The sequence below is a fragment of the Microplitis mediator genome, chromosome 6 (genome assembly GCF_029852145.1).
Source record: "Microplitis mediator isolate UGA2020A chromosome 6, iyMicMedi2.1, whole genome shotgun sequence".
NCBI lineage: Eukaryota > Metazoa > Arthropoda > Insecta > Hymenoptera > Braconidae > Microplitis > Microplitis mediator.
In genome coordinates, this window is record NC_079974.1 from 9,905,949 (window position 1) to 9,927,303 (window position 21,355).

The 21,355-nt window shown below is 33.4% G+C and overlaps 3 protein-coding genes across 3 annotated transcripts in view; 2 read left to right on the plus strand and 1 right to left on the minus strand.

Annotated features, from left to right (window-relative positions):
• LOC130669885 (putative sodium-dependent multivitamin transporter) overlaps positions 1 to 21,355 on the plus strand; it is a 95,140-nt gene that overhangs the window by 55,132 nt on the left and 18,653 nt on the right. The gene's annotated exons all lie outside the window — the stretch shown is intronic.
• Positions 13,146 to 14,906, minus strand: LOC130669886 (uncharacterized). Its single transcript, XM_057473027.1, has 2 exons — positions 14,524 to 14,906; positions 13,146 to 14,431 (listed from the first exon to the last, which is right to left on the minus strand). The coding sequence occupies exons 1-2, from the start codon at positions 14,693 to 14,695 to the stop codon at positions 13,176 to 13,178; spliced, it is 1,428 nt and encodes a 475-aa protein (XP_057329010.1). The 5' UTR covers positions 14,696 to 14,906; the 3' UTR covers positions 13,146 to 13,175.
• LOC130669887 (uncharacterized) lies at positions 17,318 to 18,338 on the plus strand. Its single transcript, XM_057473028.1, has 2 exons — positions 17,318 to 17,542; positions 17,956 to 18,338. The coding sequence occupies exons 1-2, from the start codon at positions 17,438 to 17,440 to the stop codon at positions 18,235 to 18,237; spliced, it is 387 nt and encodes a 128-aa protein (XP_057329011.1). The 5' UTR covers positions 17,318 to 17,437; the 3' UTR covers positions 18,238 to 18,338.

The window sequence follows — 21,355 nt, forward strand, 5'->3', positions numbered from 1 at the left end:
GTTAAGGTGGCAATCGAAAGAGCTTGTTGGCCGTCAACTTTCCTGAAAATTTCAGATCATTTTATAACGTTCACTACTATTCGTCACAACCCACGGCGGAGTGTGGTGTGTGCAAAATATACGTTATGGCCCACCGATGGTAAAACTGAAAGTAAAAATAATAAACGAAACAAAAAAAAATCCTTTGGAGATGCCCACGATCCCCACTGGACACACAGCTCTTCCCAGGCTGGGATAGATAACCGAATTGGGCGCCAGTTCGTGAACCCCACGAACAAAAATATAATAAACAATAAAATAAAGAAATGAAAATGAAAATGAAATAATAAAATACAGAGAGCAGTTTTGGGTGTTGGAAAAGGATAGCAAGAAAGAGATAGTATGCAATGAATAAATAGTAAAATTAAATAAATCCCGGGTTGGTAGCCATTTAACAACTCGATATATTTTAAATTATAATAACGTTTCAACGGGTATTAACAAAACAATAATAAAAATAATAATCGTTCACTTAACAATAAATTATTACCCAATAGTCAATTACGCAAATTACTAATTGTATAAAAAAATGTTCGACTTGCTATAACTCGCACGTGATAGCAAAACAAATATAAATAAGTATAAATAATGATTATTAGGCGCACAAATATAATTATAATACGCTTAAATGTTTTAATGCTTTGAGCTCTTGTAACTATTTACTGTCCGTAATAATAATCGCTGGTAATACTTGTAAATAGTTACAGCAAATAATCACCAGTGTTTACAAATAAAAAACAAATAACTGTAAATAATCAACGTAAAATAAAAATAAGTGATGTCAACTAATAATCGTTATGGCAAATAATAAGATTTAACTATTTAACGCACATTTAATAACGAAAACACTGGTGATATTTAAATAATTGTAAAATATTTTTCCCAATACCATTCAGAATATGATAAATAATAAACGTAAATAATATTAATTATTTACCGTCAAGACGTATAAACGATCACCCATAATTACTTAATAATATAATAATATTAATTATAAAGATCATTAATTATTTACCGTCAATTCATATAAACAGTCACCAATAATTATTCAATAAGAAAATAATACAGGTGAATATTGTTAATTATTTACCGTCAAATCATATAAACGGTCACCAATAATTATTCAACAATAAACACTGAATATCACTTCCCCAAGTTTGGAAAATTTCCGCTGAGACGAACAAGTACGCGAGTGTATATATATATATTGAAATTCAGAATAAGTATTACGCTCTCTCTCACTCACACGTGAGAGATATGCGAATGGCCACCAACGCGGGACAAATTACACGCCAATGTATTAAACACAAAGGTACTTACAGTCGTCGTTGTAAAATAGTATGGTTATTGGCTCCATTGGTCTGAATATTTAATATAATACCAATCAATGCCGCAAATATTCTAAGTACTAATTGATAAGTGTCTCAAACACTTTATCAATAGCCAATACAATTTATAAATCTCAGCAATTCCAAATGGCGTCTCAATTTAGGAAAATATTTGGCAGCAACAAGCAACACACCTTGCTCTCACAAGTCAGTATCCACGTCTGACCAAAGCAGCACGTGCCTCTCACGCCGGCACTTCGGCCGACGCCATCTTATAATTTTTCTCAGTTTAACCAATGGAGCAATGTACCTGTCGCATGTTAATTCACTCATCAACACCAACATGATGCATGACTTGTTTTTAGTGTAATTTGCCCATTCCCGACATTAAATGACCATTCGCATATTCCAGAGCCACTTATTAATGTAATGTTCAGATAAATCTCGCATTAGTTTATTTATAAAATCAGTAAATTTATTTATAATAAATAAATTTACTGAGGCCTACTGTTGCGTTGCAGCGCATGTGTCAACCAACCAAAATAATAATAATAATAATCAAATCATCAAATAAATAAATGCGCAACTATTTATCCCGGCGGCTATAAAATCCAATCAACAATTCATAAAATTCAGTAAATTTTACTGAGTTAGGCGCAATTTTTACCTAGGGACTTAAACAAATAATAGAAACACAGTAAATAAAATAAGATAATACATAAAATAATAATAATAATAATAGTAATGATAATAATAATAATATTAGGGACGTGCTGAGCTGCGTGTGCTGCCATCTGTTGCCCCTCTCCGACCTAATGCGAAGATGCCGCGATATTTAAATATCGTGACAATTTGATCGAGTATACTCGAAAATATTGGCGAATTACGAAAAAAAAAATTTTTTTTTTTAGTTTTTTATTGATTTCTCAGAAACGAGTTAAACGATCGACTTCAAAATCTTATCAGCTCTAGAACTTTATAAGCCGCGTCGAATGCGACCACAACCATCTCAATCGGTTAATTTGTTCGAGAGATATCGTTGGAGAAAGAAGTGGTAAAAAACGGTTTTTTTCGATTATCTTCGAAGTGACTCATCCGATCAATTTCGAAATCTAATCAGCTCTAGAACTCAATAAAACGCGCCACCTTAAACGTCAAAATCGGTTGATTAGTTCAAAAGATATCGGCACTGAAAAGTTAAAAAAATAACATTTTATGTTATTTTTTCCGGATAAATCAAAATATAATGTGCTAAAATGTGTCTGAAATCATACCAACTCCTTCTCAATATAGTCTCTTCCGATCATCAGATAAAGTTACGTAACTTGTTCCTTAGTTTTAAACATATTGTCAGCAAAAAATTGAAAAAACCCAGTCTTTAATGTTTTTCTCGGATATTCCATATATTATTGCTCTGACCTAAGTTAAAACTCATTCAAATCTTGATTATGATCACTGACATCGATTTCTGCCTCCATACATGTACTTCAGAGAACATAATCGAAAGTAAAAATTTAAAAGCTGCTTCTTCCCAATCAGTCGAATTTTGAAAAAGTTATAGCTATTCAAAATAAAAAAGCCATTTTTTTTTTTAATTATAACTTTTTTTCGGTTGGGTGAAAAAATTGTGAGAAACGTTTTTGATGAGGTAGAAATAGAGAAAAAATTTTCAGCCAAATCTAAAGGGGTCGGGTTCAAAAGTGGTCGATTTGGCGTGGAATGCCCCTTATACATATGATCATGTAGAAAGGCTTCATATTCGATCAAAACAGATCATATAAGTAAATTATTTTTATAAAATATAATATGATTATATGTTATGAACGTATGATACATGATAATACGACATATCATATATGGTAATATATTGCCTTGTATGTTTACAAAGCCTGGTGTGATCATATATCATACTCTAGTAGGTTTAAAAAAATTATCTAAGCTAAATAAATTATTTTTAAATAATGCTAGTTATGATTTTCTATTGAAATGAATTCGATCTCCATCGTTATTCTTTAACAATTATTTGTCAAATCGATTAAAAATAATTTGGCATGACTTTAGTTTGAACCTTGATCTGCATTGAAGCTGAACTTGTACCAGTTGGCCACACCACGGTAGTCGAGGAGATGACTGCATTATATTCTCCATTGAAGCGGGGTTCTTACGATTGAAGAAATATGGGTGGTCTTGAGAAAAACCGTCTGTGGTCTTAAAAAAGACTGTGGAGAGAGTTCTGAGAGGTACTTGAAGGAGTTTATTTGGTCTTTAGAAAAACTATTTTTCGAAGAGGATTTTGTGAAGAGCTGACGTCATATTAAAAAGACTACATGAAAAAGTCCTGAAAAGAGCTGGTTTTTTTTGTAGATCAACAATAGCCAAGTCTAGCTCGCTTGGATATGCTACTATTAGAGTTTTGGGTAACCTTGCGCATTATATGTAGCTGACCAGAAAATCCGGGCCGTTTGACAGGCGATGAAAGAATTGCCTGTGGCTCTTAGGGTATCTCTTTTTATATCCTTGAGACAGCTTCTAGAAGGTTTCATGCTTAAGTGAAGGTTATTATTAATTTCACCAATAAGGCGACTTGGATGAGACTGGAAGGGGTCTGGCTATTGCAGCCGTTGAGTCCAATGATGCAACTTGAAATGCTGGAGAGGGAGAGTGCTCTCTCCATGGTCCATGCCAATTGCATCCGTTAATTTCAAACAATCTACCCCCCCCCCCCTCCCAAATTCCTCAACCAAGTGAGGAATTCGAATTTTCCGAAGGTGATTCGTCTTGATGAGGTGTTTCAGGGAACAATGACAACTTATGAATAGATCTGGTCAAGGTGGTTGAAGTTGTCTTGATGGTAACTAGTCTGCACAATCCATCACTACCAGAATGCAGTTGTATAACACGAGTGAACGGCCATTGTAAGGGTGATAGCCGCTTGTTGGCGAAAAGTAATATTGAGCCTATTTGAATATTTTTCTTAAGTCTTCAACTATTTTGAGATCGACTGATGAGCTTGAAGACATTCAGTTAACCATCTGTCCACTTACCCGGGAAAATTCAGAGACGCCACCAGACACCACGGACGCTGATTTATTCACCCCGCGCGAATTATATAAAATTTTAAAGACCCTTAAAAACAAACAAGCACCCGGACCGGAGTTGGTAGAAAATGAGGTAATGATAAGAGCGGCAGTTATTTTATTAAGGGAATTTTTAGAACTATACAACAGATGTCTAGAGTTAGAAGTTTTCCCAACCGCATGGAAAGAGAGTGGGATTATTATGCTCCTTAAGAGCAGAGATAAACACGCGATTGACCCCAAATCTTATAGGCTGATATGTTTACTTTCGGTAATTGGGAAGGTATTTGAAAGATTATTGAAATCAAGACTCATCACCACAGTCTTAGCTGGGGATAAGATCTCCAGTCAACAATTTGGCTTCATGGCCAAAAGGTCGACTGAAGATGCAATCGTTGAGATGCGCCGCTTGCTAGATTCGACAACAGAGAATCTGGCAATCGGACTTCTCTTCGATTTTTCCGGTGCCTTTGACAACGTGTGTTGGCCGCGAGTACTCAAGGGATTAAAGAAACGGGAATGCCCCAAAAATGTTTACAGGGTGATACAAAGATATTTTGAAGATAGGACAATCTCACTGTCATGGGGATTCGGGAAAGAAAAGAAAAACCTACAAGCGAATGTCCACAGGGATCAGTTCTAGGGCCATTATTTTGGAACATTATGTTCGATGACTGACTTAATGAATTAGAATCAACAGAGCACGGAAATAAATTTGTAGCCTTTGCTGACGACCTCCTCGTTATTATAGAAGGAACCTCATGCGCGGACATTAAAAGGAAAGCACAAGGGATGGTAAATTCGATACTGAAATGGTGTAGTCCTGCGAAACTTACGCTGTCGGAGTCGCGAAATTCCTCAAGAGAGAGTACACTCGACGCGGTCCACGCAAAGACAAAGGTCCGTACCCCTGCGAACCGAAAAGATACGAAAAGCTCAAATATGATTTAAAGCCACCGAATATCGTAATAGGTAAAACGAAAATAGCATTTAAAAAGAGCGATGATACTTAGAGGTACACTTCGGCCAGGACCTCAAACTAACAACGCACATAATGACAAGGTGCGCGAAATTAGACAAAACTTTTGGTCGTTTACGCCGTCTTGCGCGGACTGAATGGGGACTACGCTTTCCGGCTATGTTAACCATCTACGGGGGTTACTTCCTGCCTGTTGTCACTTAGGCGGCAGCTGGATGGAGTGATCGATGTGGGGTGGAGGTTGGAAGGGGGCTTAGGGCCCTGCAGTGGAGAGCCCCGATTGCGATGACGACTTCATACAAGACGGCATTGTATGAGGGATTTTGTGTAGCTGCAGGGGCAATGCCCATTCGGCTTGTGATTAACAAACGTTGCGCCAGTTACAATCTTCGCACTGGCAAACAGGCAACCCTTGGATCCGTGACCGTGCAGCCAGATGACGAGGAAGGCCTTGTCTCCCACAGAAAACAAACCATTCGCAGATGGCAAGAACAGTGGTCCACAACGGACAAAGGACGCATCACATTCAACTTTTTCCCCGACATTACTGAACGTCTAGCGAGCAAACACATTAGCCCTGATTTCTGGCTTACCCAGATTTTAACCGGTCATGGCTGTTTCAAAGATAGACTCTTCAAATACGGACTCGCAAAGGTTTTAGCAAAGATTGTCTCCACCACAAGCTCAGCAGCCAGTTCTATCACCGATAGGAAGGAGGAGAGGACTACTAGATCGTGGTTCAACTGGCATCCACCAAGTTGTTGTCGGAGCATCTGGGAATGGGTGTGCAGAACTCGCGATTTGTGAAGACTCTGTGCATCCCGGGTGTCAGTCCGAAGTTAGGTGTGTGTGAGAATGTGTTGATGTATGGACGAATTAATGTTGACTAAACTGGGTATCTTCTCAGGAAGGCAGGGGAAAGAGACCACGTCCCCTTTCGACCACTTGTGGTATGTCGACCAATACATAGAATTGGTACTAGGGGGGCCCAATGCAAACCCTACTTCGACCAGAGTCTCTTCATTTTTTGAGATGGGAGGAGTGTTGGGTCCACGTGAGGTTGGACTCGTAGAGGCTGTGGTTATATACCACACGTAATAAGGAATTTCGATTATACCTCCGGTTAATGTCCACCTTAGTATCGACCGCCAAGAAGAGCTCTTGAGTAAGTATCTGCGATGATGAGATCTAAGAGTTTACATTAATGAGGTAAAGTAGCTGGATGTTTGATGTCCTTGTTTAGCTGAAAATTTTGGAAACGACTACCAACTCACAAGACACGAGCATGGTCAACTCTTGCAGTTAGTCATGAGAGGATATGGTTTTTATGAATTTCTTTGCCCGATTGAATGGTTTTGATTTCTGATGAGAAGTACGCTTGTTGAATTGCACGTATCCGGAATGGCTTTGCAGCTTCTAAGTCAGCTAAATTAATTGGTGAGATAGCTAGGACTGAGTTTGACACCTTCTTAAAACGTGAAACAGCTTGCTGGCAAAGTGCAGTAATAGTCTAAGATCCCGATATAAAACGACCTTCACCGAGATGCTTATTTAATGAAACGTATTTTATATTTATTTTAATATGTCAATAATTATCATCCATATGGGTTGCCTAGCAAATTTCAGTCTAGAGTATGTTTAATTAATAATTAAAAAAAATTATTTTTTTAAACATTTCACCGGTATGATTATTAGATAAATTCTATACCAATCGAAAGTATGAAGCCCATAGAATATGCAAACGTTAGGTTGCCTATTCTTTTCCGGTCACAACTATCGGGTTGCCAGGTATAAACAGGTAAATCTGTACTAGCATTTTGCAACGGTCTGTTTATTGAATGAAATTTAAATGAAATTAAAGATTATTTTATTCTGAACACGGTGGTATAGGGTTGCCTGCGAAAAATCAGTCCAGACTTGCGGTTGTCGAATTTTAAAAAATAAAATATTGCTCCGAGTGAATGTGTGCGACTGAGAGGTCCCAACCGACCATCCCATGCAATAGAAGAGGACACAGCATAGCAGCTGTTTAAAGTCCACCCACTTAAAGAAAGAGAGTGCGCATGCTATTTGGGCTTGGAAAAAAAAAGGATAGCGATAGACTCGTATATACTATGCATCATTTTGGAGTAGAGTGTAGCTATAAATACAATTGAAAAAACGTACTACTATTTATTGTTGGAAAAAATGGCAAAAAAGTGTTTTTTGTGTAGATCGGATGATGAAATAATTGATTTCAATGATGAAACTTTTAAAAACTGTGTATTAACGTTAGCTTTTCGTAAAAAAAAAACACTTTAAATACAATTTTGTTGAAGTACCCAGTGCGTCTCTTCAATTTGTAGGTTATCATACCACGTGCTACAAAAAAGTGACCGTTTCGAATAAAAAATATAACGAAGAATTTCTTAATTTTAGTGCTGAATATACAGTAAGTACATAATAATTGAATCTTTAAAATTATCTTAGCTAATACATCTTCTATATTTTTTTCATGTTTAATATCAAATTATATCAGTTTATATATCAAATATAAATCTTATAAACTTCTTGATAAGAATAGTTGATTGAAAGCATCCTCATTAATTGTTATAAAAAAAAAAAAGAAAATCAGATCATTTTCTTGTTTAATTTATAAATTACCGTTTTTAAGTAAATTACAAAAAAAATATGTGTGTCGAAAATTAACAAACCCATAGGTGAATTTTACTAACAATTATTTAAACATGAAAAAAATATAGATGTATTAGCTAAGATAATTTTAAAGATTCAATTATTATGTACTTACTGTATATTCAGCACTAAAATTAAGAAATTCTTCGTTATATTTTTTATTCGAAACGGTCACTTTTTTGTAGCACGTGGTATGATAACCTACAAATTGAAGAGACGCACTGGGTACTTCAACAAAATTGTATTTAAAGTGTTTTTTTTTTACGAAAAGCTAACGTTAATACACAGTTTTTAAAAGTTTCATCATTGAAATCAATTATTTCATCATCCGATCTACACAAAAAACACTTTTTTGCCATTTTTTCCAACAATAAATAGTAGTACGTTTTTTCAATTGTATTTATAGCTACACTCTACTCCAAAATGATGCATAGTATATACGAGTCTATCGCTATCCTTTTTTTTTCCAAGCCCAAATAGCATGCGCACTCTCTTTCTTTAAGTAAGTGGACTTTAAACAGCTGCTATGCTGTGTCCTCTTCTATTGCATGGGATGGTCGGTTGGGACCTCTCAGTCGCACACATTCACTCGGAGCAATATTTTATTTTTTAAAATTCGACAACCGCAAGTCTGGACTGATTTTTCGCAGGCAACCCTATACCACCGTGTTCAGAATAAAATAATCTTTAATTTCATTTAAATTTCATTCAATAAACAGACCGTTGCAAAATGCTAGTACAGATTTACCTGTTTATACCTGGCAACCCGATAGTTGTGACCGGAAAAGAATAGGCAACCTAACGTTTGCATATTCTATGGGCTTCATACTTTCGATTGGTATAGAATTTATCTAATAATCATACCGGTGAAATGTTTAAAAAAATAATTTTTTTTAATTATTAATTAAACATACTCTGGACTGAAATTTGCTAGGCAACCCATATGGATGATAATTATTGACATATTAAAATAAATATAAAATACGTTTCATTAAATAAGCATCTCGGTGAAGGTCGTTTTATATCGGGATCTTAGACTATAATTCTGAAAACTTTTGGAAGACCGTTACTAAAAGATTTGAGCTCAGGTAAGTCGATAAGATTCCACAGAGCAGGTTGAGACGTAACTGTGGAAGAAGTGCCCGGATGTTTTTCCAACTATTCCTCTGAAGATAGTGCTACCGATGATGGCTAGAATTCTGAGTCCTGAGATAGCCATGTGTGACCCTGTCCACCATAATGAGTATTCAATGAGTTAGGAAGCGCTGAATCCCCGCGACGCACAATCAGCTGGGTTAAAATTACGTGCTGTAAATCTCCAATGAGCATGTGGAAGAGCATTATGAATTGCTGATACTTGATTTCCAGCCTTGGAATTGTGAGACTTATGAGAGGTGCAATTTTTGTTTTTGAGCAGACTAGAGTGACCACTGAGGAGTTATCTGAGTATACGATTCTGAGGTCGACTGCTGTTGCCATTGTCGGCTAAGAATCGTCGGATAACCCATGAATCTGTACTGAATAGGCTTGAAAGTTCAACGGTAACCATCTTGGTATCTTGAGAGTGGAGAGTGTACTGAGATCATCACGAAACTTGGATAATTGATGAATTATCTCTGGAGTCAGTGGCTCATTCGAACCAATCTTTTCCAACCAGAGCTGTTGCATAAGGATTTTTGCCTTAACTACAACTAGTGAGATCAATCTAAGTGGATCGTACAATTGAGTGACCTTTGGAAGAATCGCTCTTTTGATAATGGCCTCCTTGAATCAGATGTTTTCTTGAAAGGAGATGTCTACATGAAAATGCCACGAGATGCCCAATATCTTTGATGTAAAATCTTTGAATGAGTGAACAGGTGGTGCTTCTTGAGATGACGTGCTTGCTGGTGTGAATTGAGGGTGATTGTTTTTCCACTTGTCGAGTGATACGCAAGCTAAGAAACACATGCTCCTTAATTAAGTGGCAATGTATTTGAGCTGTTCGAGAGTTTCTGCACCACCTGAGATGTCGTCAACATAACTTCCTTTGGGAATTGTATCCACTGCAAGTAGATAATTGCAACCTGAATCGGCAACTAATTGCTTGAGAATACGATAAGCCAAGTACACAGATGATAAGGTTCCTCCATAAGTTACGGTCGATAGTTGATACGCTCTAATCTGAGAGTTCTAATCTAGCCAAAGTATACGCTGAAGATCCCAATCTTCTTCATGAACTTTAATCTGCAATTCATAATTACTTTCCAGATGACGAGATTGTAGAGGTTTCCTATGAGAGTCTGAAGATGCTGCACCCAGAACTGCCGATCCAAATATAGTATACATGGTCATTAGTTCGGATAGACCACTCATAACCAGACAAGATGACTTGAGAATTCTTCTGAGATTGTCTGCACCGATGAGAATGTCACTTGGACGCGGTGTTGAGAATTCTGGATCTGCCAACTTTAACTGGTTCATATGATGCCAGTCTCGATTAGTTACCACTACCGATGGAATCTGGGTGGTAATCCTAAGTAATATATGAGCCAACAATTGCACTTGGGACGTTGTGGGTAGATTATAAGTCTAGCATCGCTCAACCTCGAGTTTTTTCTGGTGAGGTGCTGTCGACCCCAAGTATTGGAATCGCTGACGACTTTCTAAGCTCCGAGAGGTCCTACCAAACCATTATTGTATTTGAGATGTATAAGTGGTAGCCGGTGTGTTGACAGAAACGTCTAGAGGTCTTGTTGAAGTGACTGGAGTACTTGACGGTCCAGCATTTGCAGTTAAAACAGCTGCTGCTAATGTCTTGTCACAATGTAGCGTTTAATGATGGAGTTCCTCATCCTGTCTTCCAAGCTGAGAAGTCTGAATGCGGGACAAAACGCAATGAAATGAGACTTTGGACAAGCACTGCAGTGATTGTTTAAATCTGGCTTTATCTCGTTTGTTTGAGACGACGTTGCAGAAGTCGATTGAGATAACGATGCGCGAGACGAGGGGTGTGGATCGATACTAACGAGGTGCACATGTGCCGCAGGAGTTCTTGGAGAAGACAGTGAGTAGCTTTTTCTGACCGCGACTGATGAGAATGTCTTGACTATGGGGCGCCTTTGGAGATAGCTGTTTCCCCATGCTCTTCAAAGCTCTCGCTGGGCCAGTGAGAAAGCTTTTCAACTGGTCCTAGGTCGGGTAGTCATAAAATCGGTTGCTATAGTAATGGTTGCTATGACAACGGTTGATATCGTAACGGTTGCCATAGTAGCAGTTGCTATGGTAATGGTTGCTATAGTATCAGTTACTATTACAACGGTTGTTACGTCATCTGATAATAGCCAATATAAATAGCGCATTTGATAGATAGCTTATGAGGAGAGATAGTTCGATAAATTGCTTAAAAGTCTATTTTAAATAGGAGTTTTATAAAATCCGTCCTTACATAGCATCTTGGTTAAGAAAGGAATATGTGTCCCAAATTTCAAGTCAATAGGACCGATGGTTTCGGAGATCTCGGGGTGAGCGAGAGAATGGGTAGTATTTCGCTCATACATATTGTCACGGATTCTGCACCACCGGGGATCTACCGAAGTGAGGTCCACATACAATTTGGAAACCATGTTCAAGATATTTGAAGTTGGGCGCCAAGTGATTTTATAATCACCAATGAACAATTATCAAAAACAAATCGGCCCAGGGTGGCGGATCGGGGAAAGGTCAGGCACTTAAGATCACAATTGAATAATTGATCAGAATTAACACAAAATAATTAGTCGTGTATTAAACAAACAAAATAATTGATCGGTGTCACAAAATTATCGTTTACAAACAAAAATAAATTGCCGTCGTCGGCTTGACAAGTAAACTTGTCACACTCAAATTTACTTGTCACATGCAGATTATCGTATAACCCACATGTTCGAAAGTAAGTCATTAACTTTACGCGGACCATGGAGACAGATCGCTCGCTCTCAGCACTCCAAAGCATGGCAATTGCAAAAACGAGCTTCTCCCGCCTCAATCAAAACTCCTCATTGGCCAGTTCTTAAGTTTCTACGAAAATTAAGTCTCTACAAAATTTACTATAATATGACAGAATTAGGTGTTAACATATTTATATTATGGAATTTCTCCATAACTATACAACTTTCCTTAATATTTCTCTATTCTGCATATCTCTATGACACAACAATTCTATGAAAAAATTTTTCTATTTAAAAATTTTTCTATGTTGACAAAAGTCAGTTTCATCACATCTCTCATCAAAAAAAAAACTAAGTTTTACGAATGATTTTGTGTCTTACCACCAGCAATCGCGTGGCGCTACCATAAAATTCCAACAACAATACAATAATAATGATCATGATTTAAGTAATTATAATTTTTTCTTTTTAAATGTCATTAAATTTGAAATTATAATAAAATACTGACAAAGTCAGGATTCAAATGAAATTATAATAAAATACTGACAAAGTCAGGATTCAAATTTAATGACATTTAAAAAGAAAAAATTATAATTACTTAAATCATGATCATTATTATTGTATTGTTGTTGGAATTTTATGGTAGCGCCACGCGATTGCTGGTGGTTGTACCACGAAATCTCCCCGGACAAAATCTCCCCGACAAAATCTCCCCGACAAAATCTCCCCACGACAAAATCTCCCCAAGACAAAATCTCCCCGACATAATCTCCCGAAGACAAAATCTCCCCGACATAATCTCCCAACGACAAAATCTCACTAAGAAAATCTCTCAACTAATTTTAAAAATTTATTATAATTTAAATATTTTATGATTTTTTTATTACTTTTGCTTGTGACCGTGTTGCGCCCTTTTAACATGGTTTTTGTGTATGTTTATTCGACATTATTTATTTATTTTTTTTTTTTTAATATTTCATAATTAAGTAAGCATTATAAGTCGTGCACTTTTTGATTTTTCAAACTTTTTATTTTTATTATAAATGTTGAATATTGAAATACAAAAATTTATATTTAAATTGAAAATAGTAATAACATATTTATACTGTATAATAATCAGTCAAATAATAATATAGTCGTATAATTGAATATAATCTTTCTAATGAAATTATTAATTTATAATTATCAATGAACTAACGTTACGTAAAAATTCCATTTTTTTAGTTGAATCATAATTTAATACAATTGCTTTTAATCTTAAGTTATAATCACGATATGTTGCGCGAGTTTTACGATTCACATCCAATCCAGTATTTATTTGCGTCATTGTTACATCAGTAATAGTCTGCTCCGACTTCAGACCCATTATGAATTTGTCAATCTTTGCATGACACATCTGAATGCGACCATTAAATCCATTGTGCCAGCCTTCACAAACGTTATTCGTACGAGCAAAATCTTCAATCACAGCAATGTAGCAATTCCACATTTTTATTGCAAATAATGGTTCACTACGCTTACCTATGCGATTCTTTTTACCAATCCACGTCTTCTCGAAGTACTCAACCAAATCGTTCAATTCCTCACTATGTAAATCGTAGTAATCTGAAGCAACCAGTTCTTCATAAGCATCAATAACATCATTGACAGGTACAAATACCAATGAAAATAACATTCGAACATTACGAGCAAATTTTATATCAGTATTATAATTTTTTTGTAAACCGTAATGTTGAATTTTTCTCCAAACGCATTGTGTCATATGAAAATAACAACCAGCAATATCAATATTTGGAAAACACTCAGTGAATGCATTAATGTACGATCTTTCGAAATCGACCATCATTCGCGTAGCTCTAACATCCTCAAGTTTATTTTTCAATACTGTCAGGAATTGCATATAAATTGACTTACTTTTCCGAGGCGTTAATATATATACCAATGGCAATGTTTTACCATTTTTCATTCCATGAATGGTGTACAATTGATTAAATAGAGTGGGAACCGTCTTAAATGTTCCATCAGAGAACCATTCTTCACACGATGCAAGAAATTGTAGATTTTTTTTAGTTCCAAACATTAAATATCTTTTATCACCTCCACCACTATCATGAAGTAAAAATTGCTCTTCATTGTGTGTTGTACATAATACATTAGATAATACGATGTCTGCACGTGTCATTGGATTGGCAATATCAGGGTTATTTTGTCTTCTACAACGTTGGACAGTACGCGAAATAGTATTCATTGATGGCATACGTGCTATTACTGGCGAATCAACATTCTTTAATTGATTAGAAATCAATTTAACTGGCTTGTCTTCGGATTTTCTAGCCCTTTGCTTTATTTTTTTAATAACATGACACATTTTAATTTTGACGGCATCACCAGCATGTTTGTGAATAGGAATTTCTCCAATTACATTTCCTAGAAATAATAATAATAACGATAATTAGAATAATATTAATAATGATAATTATAATATATAATAAATATTTAATGAACGAAAATTAACATACCATCAGGTTTATCAGAATCCGTATGTATTATCTTGTGACACTGTATTTTGGATTTATATTCACAACAACACCATGTTATTGAGTTTTTATTTTCTTTATGGTTTGTGTAGAGGTAGCCATCATACACTAATTTTTTTTTTCCTTTGTTAGATACCACAAATTCCAATGGCATTTTAGAAATATAAATTTCGCAATATCAATCACAATGTAATGCTTCTCCGATCGCTTCTAGTACATGTAAACACTTAATATAATTTACGTAAAATAACTCACATCAGTTATATGTATCTCACTACAGTGTAATGCTTCTCCGATCGCTTCTAGTACATGTACACACTTAATATAATTTTCTTCTCCGATCGCTTCTAGTACATGTAAACACTTAATATAATTTGCGTAAAATAACTCACATCAGTTACATGTATCTCACTACAGATGTCATCACTTGACAATATTTTATTTGAAATTCTACATTATCAACTAATGTAAATCAATGGAATAATCAATATTATTTTGTGTAGTGGCAAGATGTTTTCACGGGGAGATTTTGTCGGGGAGGTTTTGTCGGGGAGATTTTATCGCGAGGAGATTTTGTCGCGGGGAGATTTTAGGGGGGAGATTTTGTCGGGGAGATTTTTTCCTGGGAGATTTTGTCGTGTCACCATTGCTGGTGGTAAGACACAAAATCATTCGTAAAACTTAGTTTTTTTTTTGATGAGAGATGTGATGAAACTGACTTTTGTCAACATAGAGAAATTTTTAAATAGAAAAATTTTTTCATAGAATTGTTGTGTCATAGAGATATGCAGAATAGAGAAATATTAAGGAGAGTTGTATAGTTATGGAGAAATTCCATAATATAAATATGTTAACACCTAATTCTGTCATATTATAGTAAATTTTGTAGAGACTTAATTTTCATAGAGATATATAATATAGAGATATTTTGGACATGAATTATTTTCGCATATATTTATACTTAATAGAATAAGTTTACATAGAGATAATTTTACATAGAATTATTTTGCAACATAAATATATTTAGTATTGATATTTTCGCATAGAAATCTATTCAAGAGAGTTGTATGTTGGTAGAGTGATAATAGTAGAGATGTGCAAGGCACGCTTGTAACCGGGTACGGTATGAATACCCGCCGCTGATTGTATATATATATATATATATATATATATATACATATATATATATATATATATATATATATACATATATATATATATATATATACATATATATATATATATATACATATATATATATATATATATATATACATATATATATATATACAATCAGCTGCAGGTATTCATACCGTACCCGGTTACAAGCGTGTCTTGCAGATCTCTACCATTATCACTCTACCAACATACAACTCTCTTAAATAGATTTCTATGCGAAAATATCAATACTAAATATATTTATGTTGCAAAATAATTCTATGTAAAATTATCTCTATGTAAACTTATTCTATTAAGTATAAATATATGCGAAAATAATTCATGTCCAAAATATCTCTATATTATATATCTCTATGAAAATTAAGTCTCTACAAAATTTACTATAATATGACAGAATTATGTGTTAACATATTTATATTATGGAATTTCTCCATAACTATACAACTCTCCTTAATATTTCTCTATTCTGCATATCTCTATGACACAAAAATTCTATGAAAAAATTTTTCTATTTAAAAATTTTTCTATGTTGACAAAAGTCAGTTTCATAAGATCTCTCAGCAAAAAAAAAACTAAGTTTTACGAATGATTTTGTGTCTTACCACCAGCAATCGCGTGGCGCTACCATAAAATTCCAACAACAAAACAATAATAATGATAATGATTTAAGTAATTATAATTTTTTCTTTTTAAATGTCATTAAATTTGAAATTATAATAAAATATTGACAAAGTCAGGATTCAAATGAAATTATAATAAAATACTGACAAAGTCAGGATTCAAATTTAATGACATTTAAAAAGAAAAAATTATAATTACTTAAATCATTATCATTATTATTGTTTTGTTGTTGGAATTTTATGGTAGCGCCACGCGATTGCTGGTGGTAAGACACAAAATCATTCGTAAAACTTAGTTTTTTTTTTGCTGAGAGATCTTATGAAACTGACTTTTGTCAACATAGAAAAATTTTTAAATAGAAAAATTTTTTCATAGAATTTTTGTGTCATAGAGATATGCAGAATAGAGAAATATTAAGGAGAGTTGTATAGTTATGGAGAAATTCCATAATATAAATATGTTAACACATAATTCTGTCATATTATAGTAAATTTTGTAGAGACTTAATTTTCATAGAGATATATAATATAGAGATATTTTGGACATGAATTATTTTCGCATATATTTATACTTAATAGAATAAGTTTACATAGAGATAATTTTACATAGAATTATTTTGCAACATAAATATATTTAGTATTGATATTTTCGCATAGAAATCTATTTAAGAGAGTTGTATGTTGGTAGAGTGATAATGGTAGAGATCTGCAAGACACGCTTGTAACCGGGTACGGTATGAATACCTGCAGCTGATTGTATGTATATGTGGGTAGGTTGAGAAAAAACTTTTTTTTGTTTTTTTTAGCATGGGGGTAGAATTTGTACCTTATAAAAAAAAAAATTTTTTCAAGAAAAAAAAAATTTTTTACTCAACATTTTGAGGTGGCTTCACAAAGCCTAGATAGAAGGAGAACGATCGCTATAGGTTTCCTCGCCGTATATGTGTCCTAAAAAATGAGGCAATATCGGGTACAATAATTCTCCACAAGGGCGGCGGTACTGTTCGGGAGTTCAGATTTTTGTATATGTGTTTTTGTACTCACAAGTAGTGTTGTTTAATATTTATTCTGTTATTAGTTATAAATAAAAGTGAGATATGGTTAAATATTGCACTGTGGTGAGTTGTACGAATAGCAAAAACAATAAAAAAGTAAAAAAAGAATTACAACTACAGAAAAATTCTATGTTTACAGTACCTAAAGTAAGTATAACCTTAAAGCTTCAATTTACTCCATGTAAAAATATTAATTTGATAATTAAATAATATTATTTATTAATTTTCATACAATTAAACTATATTAAAAATCCAAATAAATATTTAAAAGTCTTATGATGCATAAGGTTATAAAAATAATTAATTCCCCCGAAAGCATAAATAGCAAATGTCTTTGAATTTTGTTATGAAAAAATTATTCATGTATAAGAAGAAGATAAAAAAATTTTAAATCTCTACTTTTTCCGCTTTTAAAAAAAATTAGGAAGTTCATAACTTCTAGTACCCAGTTGTCAGTCATTTCTACATTTATTTTGTATATTAATTTTAGTTATAAATAATTTCATACAATGAAGCTTATATATGTTGAACTAATTGAAAAATTTACATATTTTCTGTAGGATCCTGAGATTGTCCGAAATTGGAGTCAAATATTAGAACAAGATTTAGTTTTTAGTTCATTCATTTGTGATAAGCATTTTGATGAGGAATATATTTTAAGAAAAGATGTGATAAATATCCCTGGTCAAGAACCGTACGTATCAGAGAGGAAAAAAATAACTCTCAAACCTGGTGCCATTCCTACATTATATAAAAATATCAACGAGACGTCACCTTTAATTAATGTGCCGGTTGATGAAACTGTAAATGTGAGAGCTGCTGTCAAAATTTTATTAATTTAAATTTCAAATAACTACTATCATGTAATAATTTTAAATGTCATTGAACAAGAAAATATCGTAAAACTGCAAAGTTAATGTAACTAATCAATATTATGTTATTTTATTATTTTTCTAATGTTTATCTCAAAAATAAAATTTACATAATTTTATAAGTCGTATTTTTTTTGCTATTATTCAACTATTTAATGATTTTACGTTAATTAATCGATTTATATCCTTACAGCTCATCAGGTAATCTACAATTATACATTTTTCAGCTTCTTTTAATTATCAATTTAATTTTTAGATGATTTTTTTAACTTAATTGCTGAATTAAAAATCTTATTAATTCCATATTGATCATTTACCATTTTATTTCATAAGTAAATAGGTTGATTTTTTTATATTTTTTCGTGTCATTCTTCTCAATATTTAATTTTCTGACATCATAATTTGTCATTCCATTTCCATCAGTTTACAAATTATTATTTAATTAATAGATATAATTGTCAATTTTTTCCGATTAAAATCAGTAATACATTTATTTAAAAAATCTGAATTGTCAAACCGTTGCGCTCTCTAGTGGCAGTATAAATCATCTGATCATGCTTCATATTCGTATACACATTCCTAACACTGCGATCGTTCTCCTTCTATCTAGGCTTCGTGGGTGGCTTACTCGTTTTTAAAATAAATAATCGATCAAACGGGGTAGTCCTAACGAAAAAAATTGGTCTGTCAGTTGATCCTGCGGGCCAGCCCCAAAACTTTCCGCTGTTTTCGAGCTCAAGAACATCGAAAATGTTATTGTGAATACATTTTCGAGCTCTTCGAACTTGAAAATACGTTTGTATGCTGTTGTTTCCAAAAAAAAAAAGTTTTTCACCATTTTTCTCCAACGATATCTCTCAAACAAATTAACCGATTGAGACGGTTGAGGTGGCAATCGACGCGTTTTATCAAGTTCTAAAGCTGACCAGATTTTGAAATTGATTTATCTAGTCGATTTTAAGATATTTCAAAAAAACTAAAAAAAAAAATTTTTTTAATTCTTTCGACAACGGTTTCTCTTGAACGAATAAAGCGATTTTGATGGTTGAGGTGGCATTCGACGCGGCTTATAAAGCTCTAGAGCCCAGTCCATTTTGGAATCAATCCAGTGAGCACATTGAAAGTTATCCAAAAAAAACATTTTTGAAAAAACTTTATTTTTGGAATATCTCTGAACAAGCCCTACCGATCAAGCTCAATTTTCTTTCAGCTTCAAGGTATTGACAAGCCGCGTCGAATGACACCTTGAAGTTCAAAATCGGTTCATCCGTTCAAAAGATACAAGTATTTACATACGTACATGCATACATACATACACTCGGACATCATCTTGAAATTAGTCAGAATAGCTTCCTAGGACCTCAAAACGTCGACATCTGATGAAAATTCGATTTTCGTAAATCGGACCGAAACCAATAACTTCCCGAATTTTTGAAAATTTACAATTTTCTTAGCGGGAAGTTAAAAATTACATGGTGTTCTAAAATCTGTAGGGTGTCCCCTTGAAAGCTAATTGAAAGTCAGAAGTTGAAAAAATTTTTTTCTTATTATTTTTGTAATTTAAGTAAAAAATCCAAAAAATGAAAAGCTTTTTCTTTTGAATTGAAATGAAAGTGAAGTAAAAAAAAATCAAATTCGACAATAATTAGATGTTTTTCACGATTTTGGACAAAAAAAAAATTTTTTCGTTGGAACTACCCCGTTTAATCATTTATTTATTTTAAAAACGAGTGGGCCACTTCAAAATGTTGAGTAAAAAATTTTTTTTTTTCTTGAAAAATTTTTTTTTTTCATAAGGTACAAATCCTACCTCCATCCCTCGCGGATTCGGAATTACTTCGAAATCATGGTGAAATTTCGGTGAGATTATAGTGCAAAGATAGTGAACCCATGGTGAAATGACAGTGAAATCACTGTGATTTTGTGCCATTTGCTTACTGTGATTTTATTACCATCCGATGGTAATTTTATGATGATTTCACCATCGATTCATAGTAGAATCACAATAGCATTACAGTTAATTTACAGTAGTAAAGCTGTAAGTTGACAGTGGTATTACTGTGTATTTACAGTGATTTCACTATCAGTTTATCCTGGATCTGCAGTGTTTCAGTCATACTTTCTCGGTAATAATACCGTCATCATATAGTGATTTCACAGCAGTCTTACTATAGATTCTTCGTGAAATCACAACAATATCGCTGTGAATTGACAGTAATATTACTGTGATTTCTTAATCATTTAATCCTGGATCTGCTTAGTTTTCATCGAGATTTAGGGGCAATATTGAGATCCTATATTTATTGATTCAAAGATAATAATAATAAAATTAATAATAATATTATAATAGCAACAATAATCCTAATCTTGGTTTTTCAATAAATAATTTTGCTTGTTTAAAACAATTATTTATTATCCCTTTGTACGACTTCATGTAATTTCTCTGGAGGATTAAATGCTATTTTTTTACCCTCGGTAAAGAAGGAATTTTTTTTTTTTTTTAACGCATGATGGGACTCGAACTGCCGACCCTTCGATTGAGAGCAGCTTAAGTCATGTACTTTAGCCCGCTCGGCCACCACACGCATTCGGAATTGAATAATTAATCTGTTACTTCATGCTATTCAATACTATATATACTCAAGACTAAGCTATAAGAAAAATTATTTTATTAAATACTATAAAATTAAAAGAATTCGATATTTATAAAAAAAAAATTTTTGCCTTCATTTGTAAATCATCAAGTTTTATTAATTTAAGAATATTTTATTTTAAATTATGATAAATAATAAATATTTACTATTTAAATATTAATCTAAATGATGTTCTCTTTATTTTTTGCAGTAGTTTAAATTCAATTTATACAGTTTTGAAAAAAAAGTTATTCAATTTTTTTATTTATTTATTTTTTTTCATAATCTTGAAGAATTTTACCGTCTTAAGCTTTCATAAAATTAACTAAATTAGATAATTACAGATAAAGTTTCGCTCAGAAATTCCTAAAATAGCCAAATTTATAAAAAATAAAATACATATGTGCCCAAATATTTGCTAAACTTACAAATAATTATAGGAGCATTTATGAAAT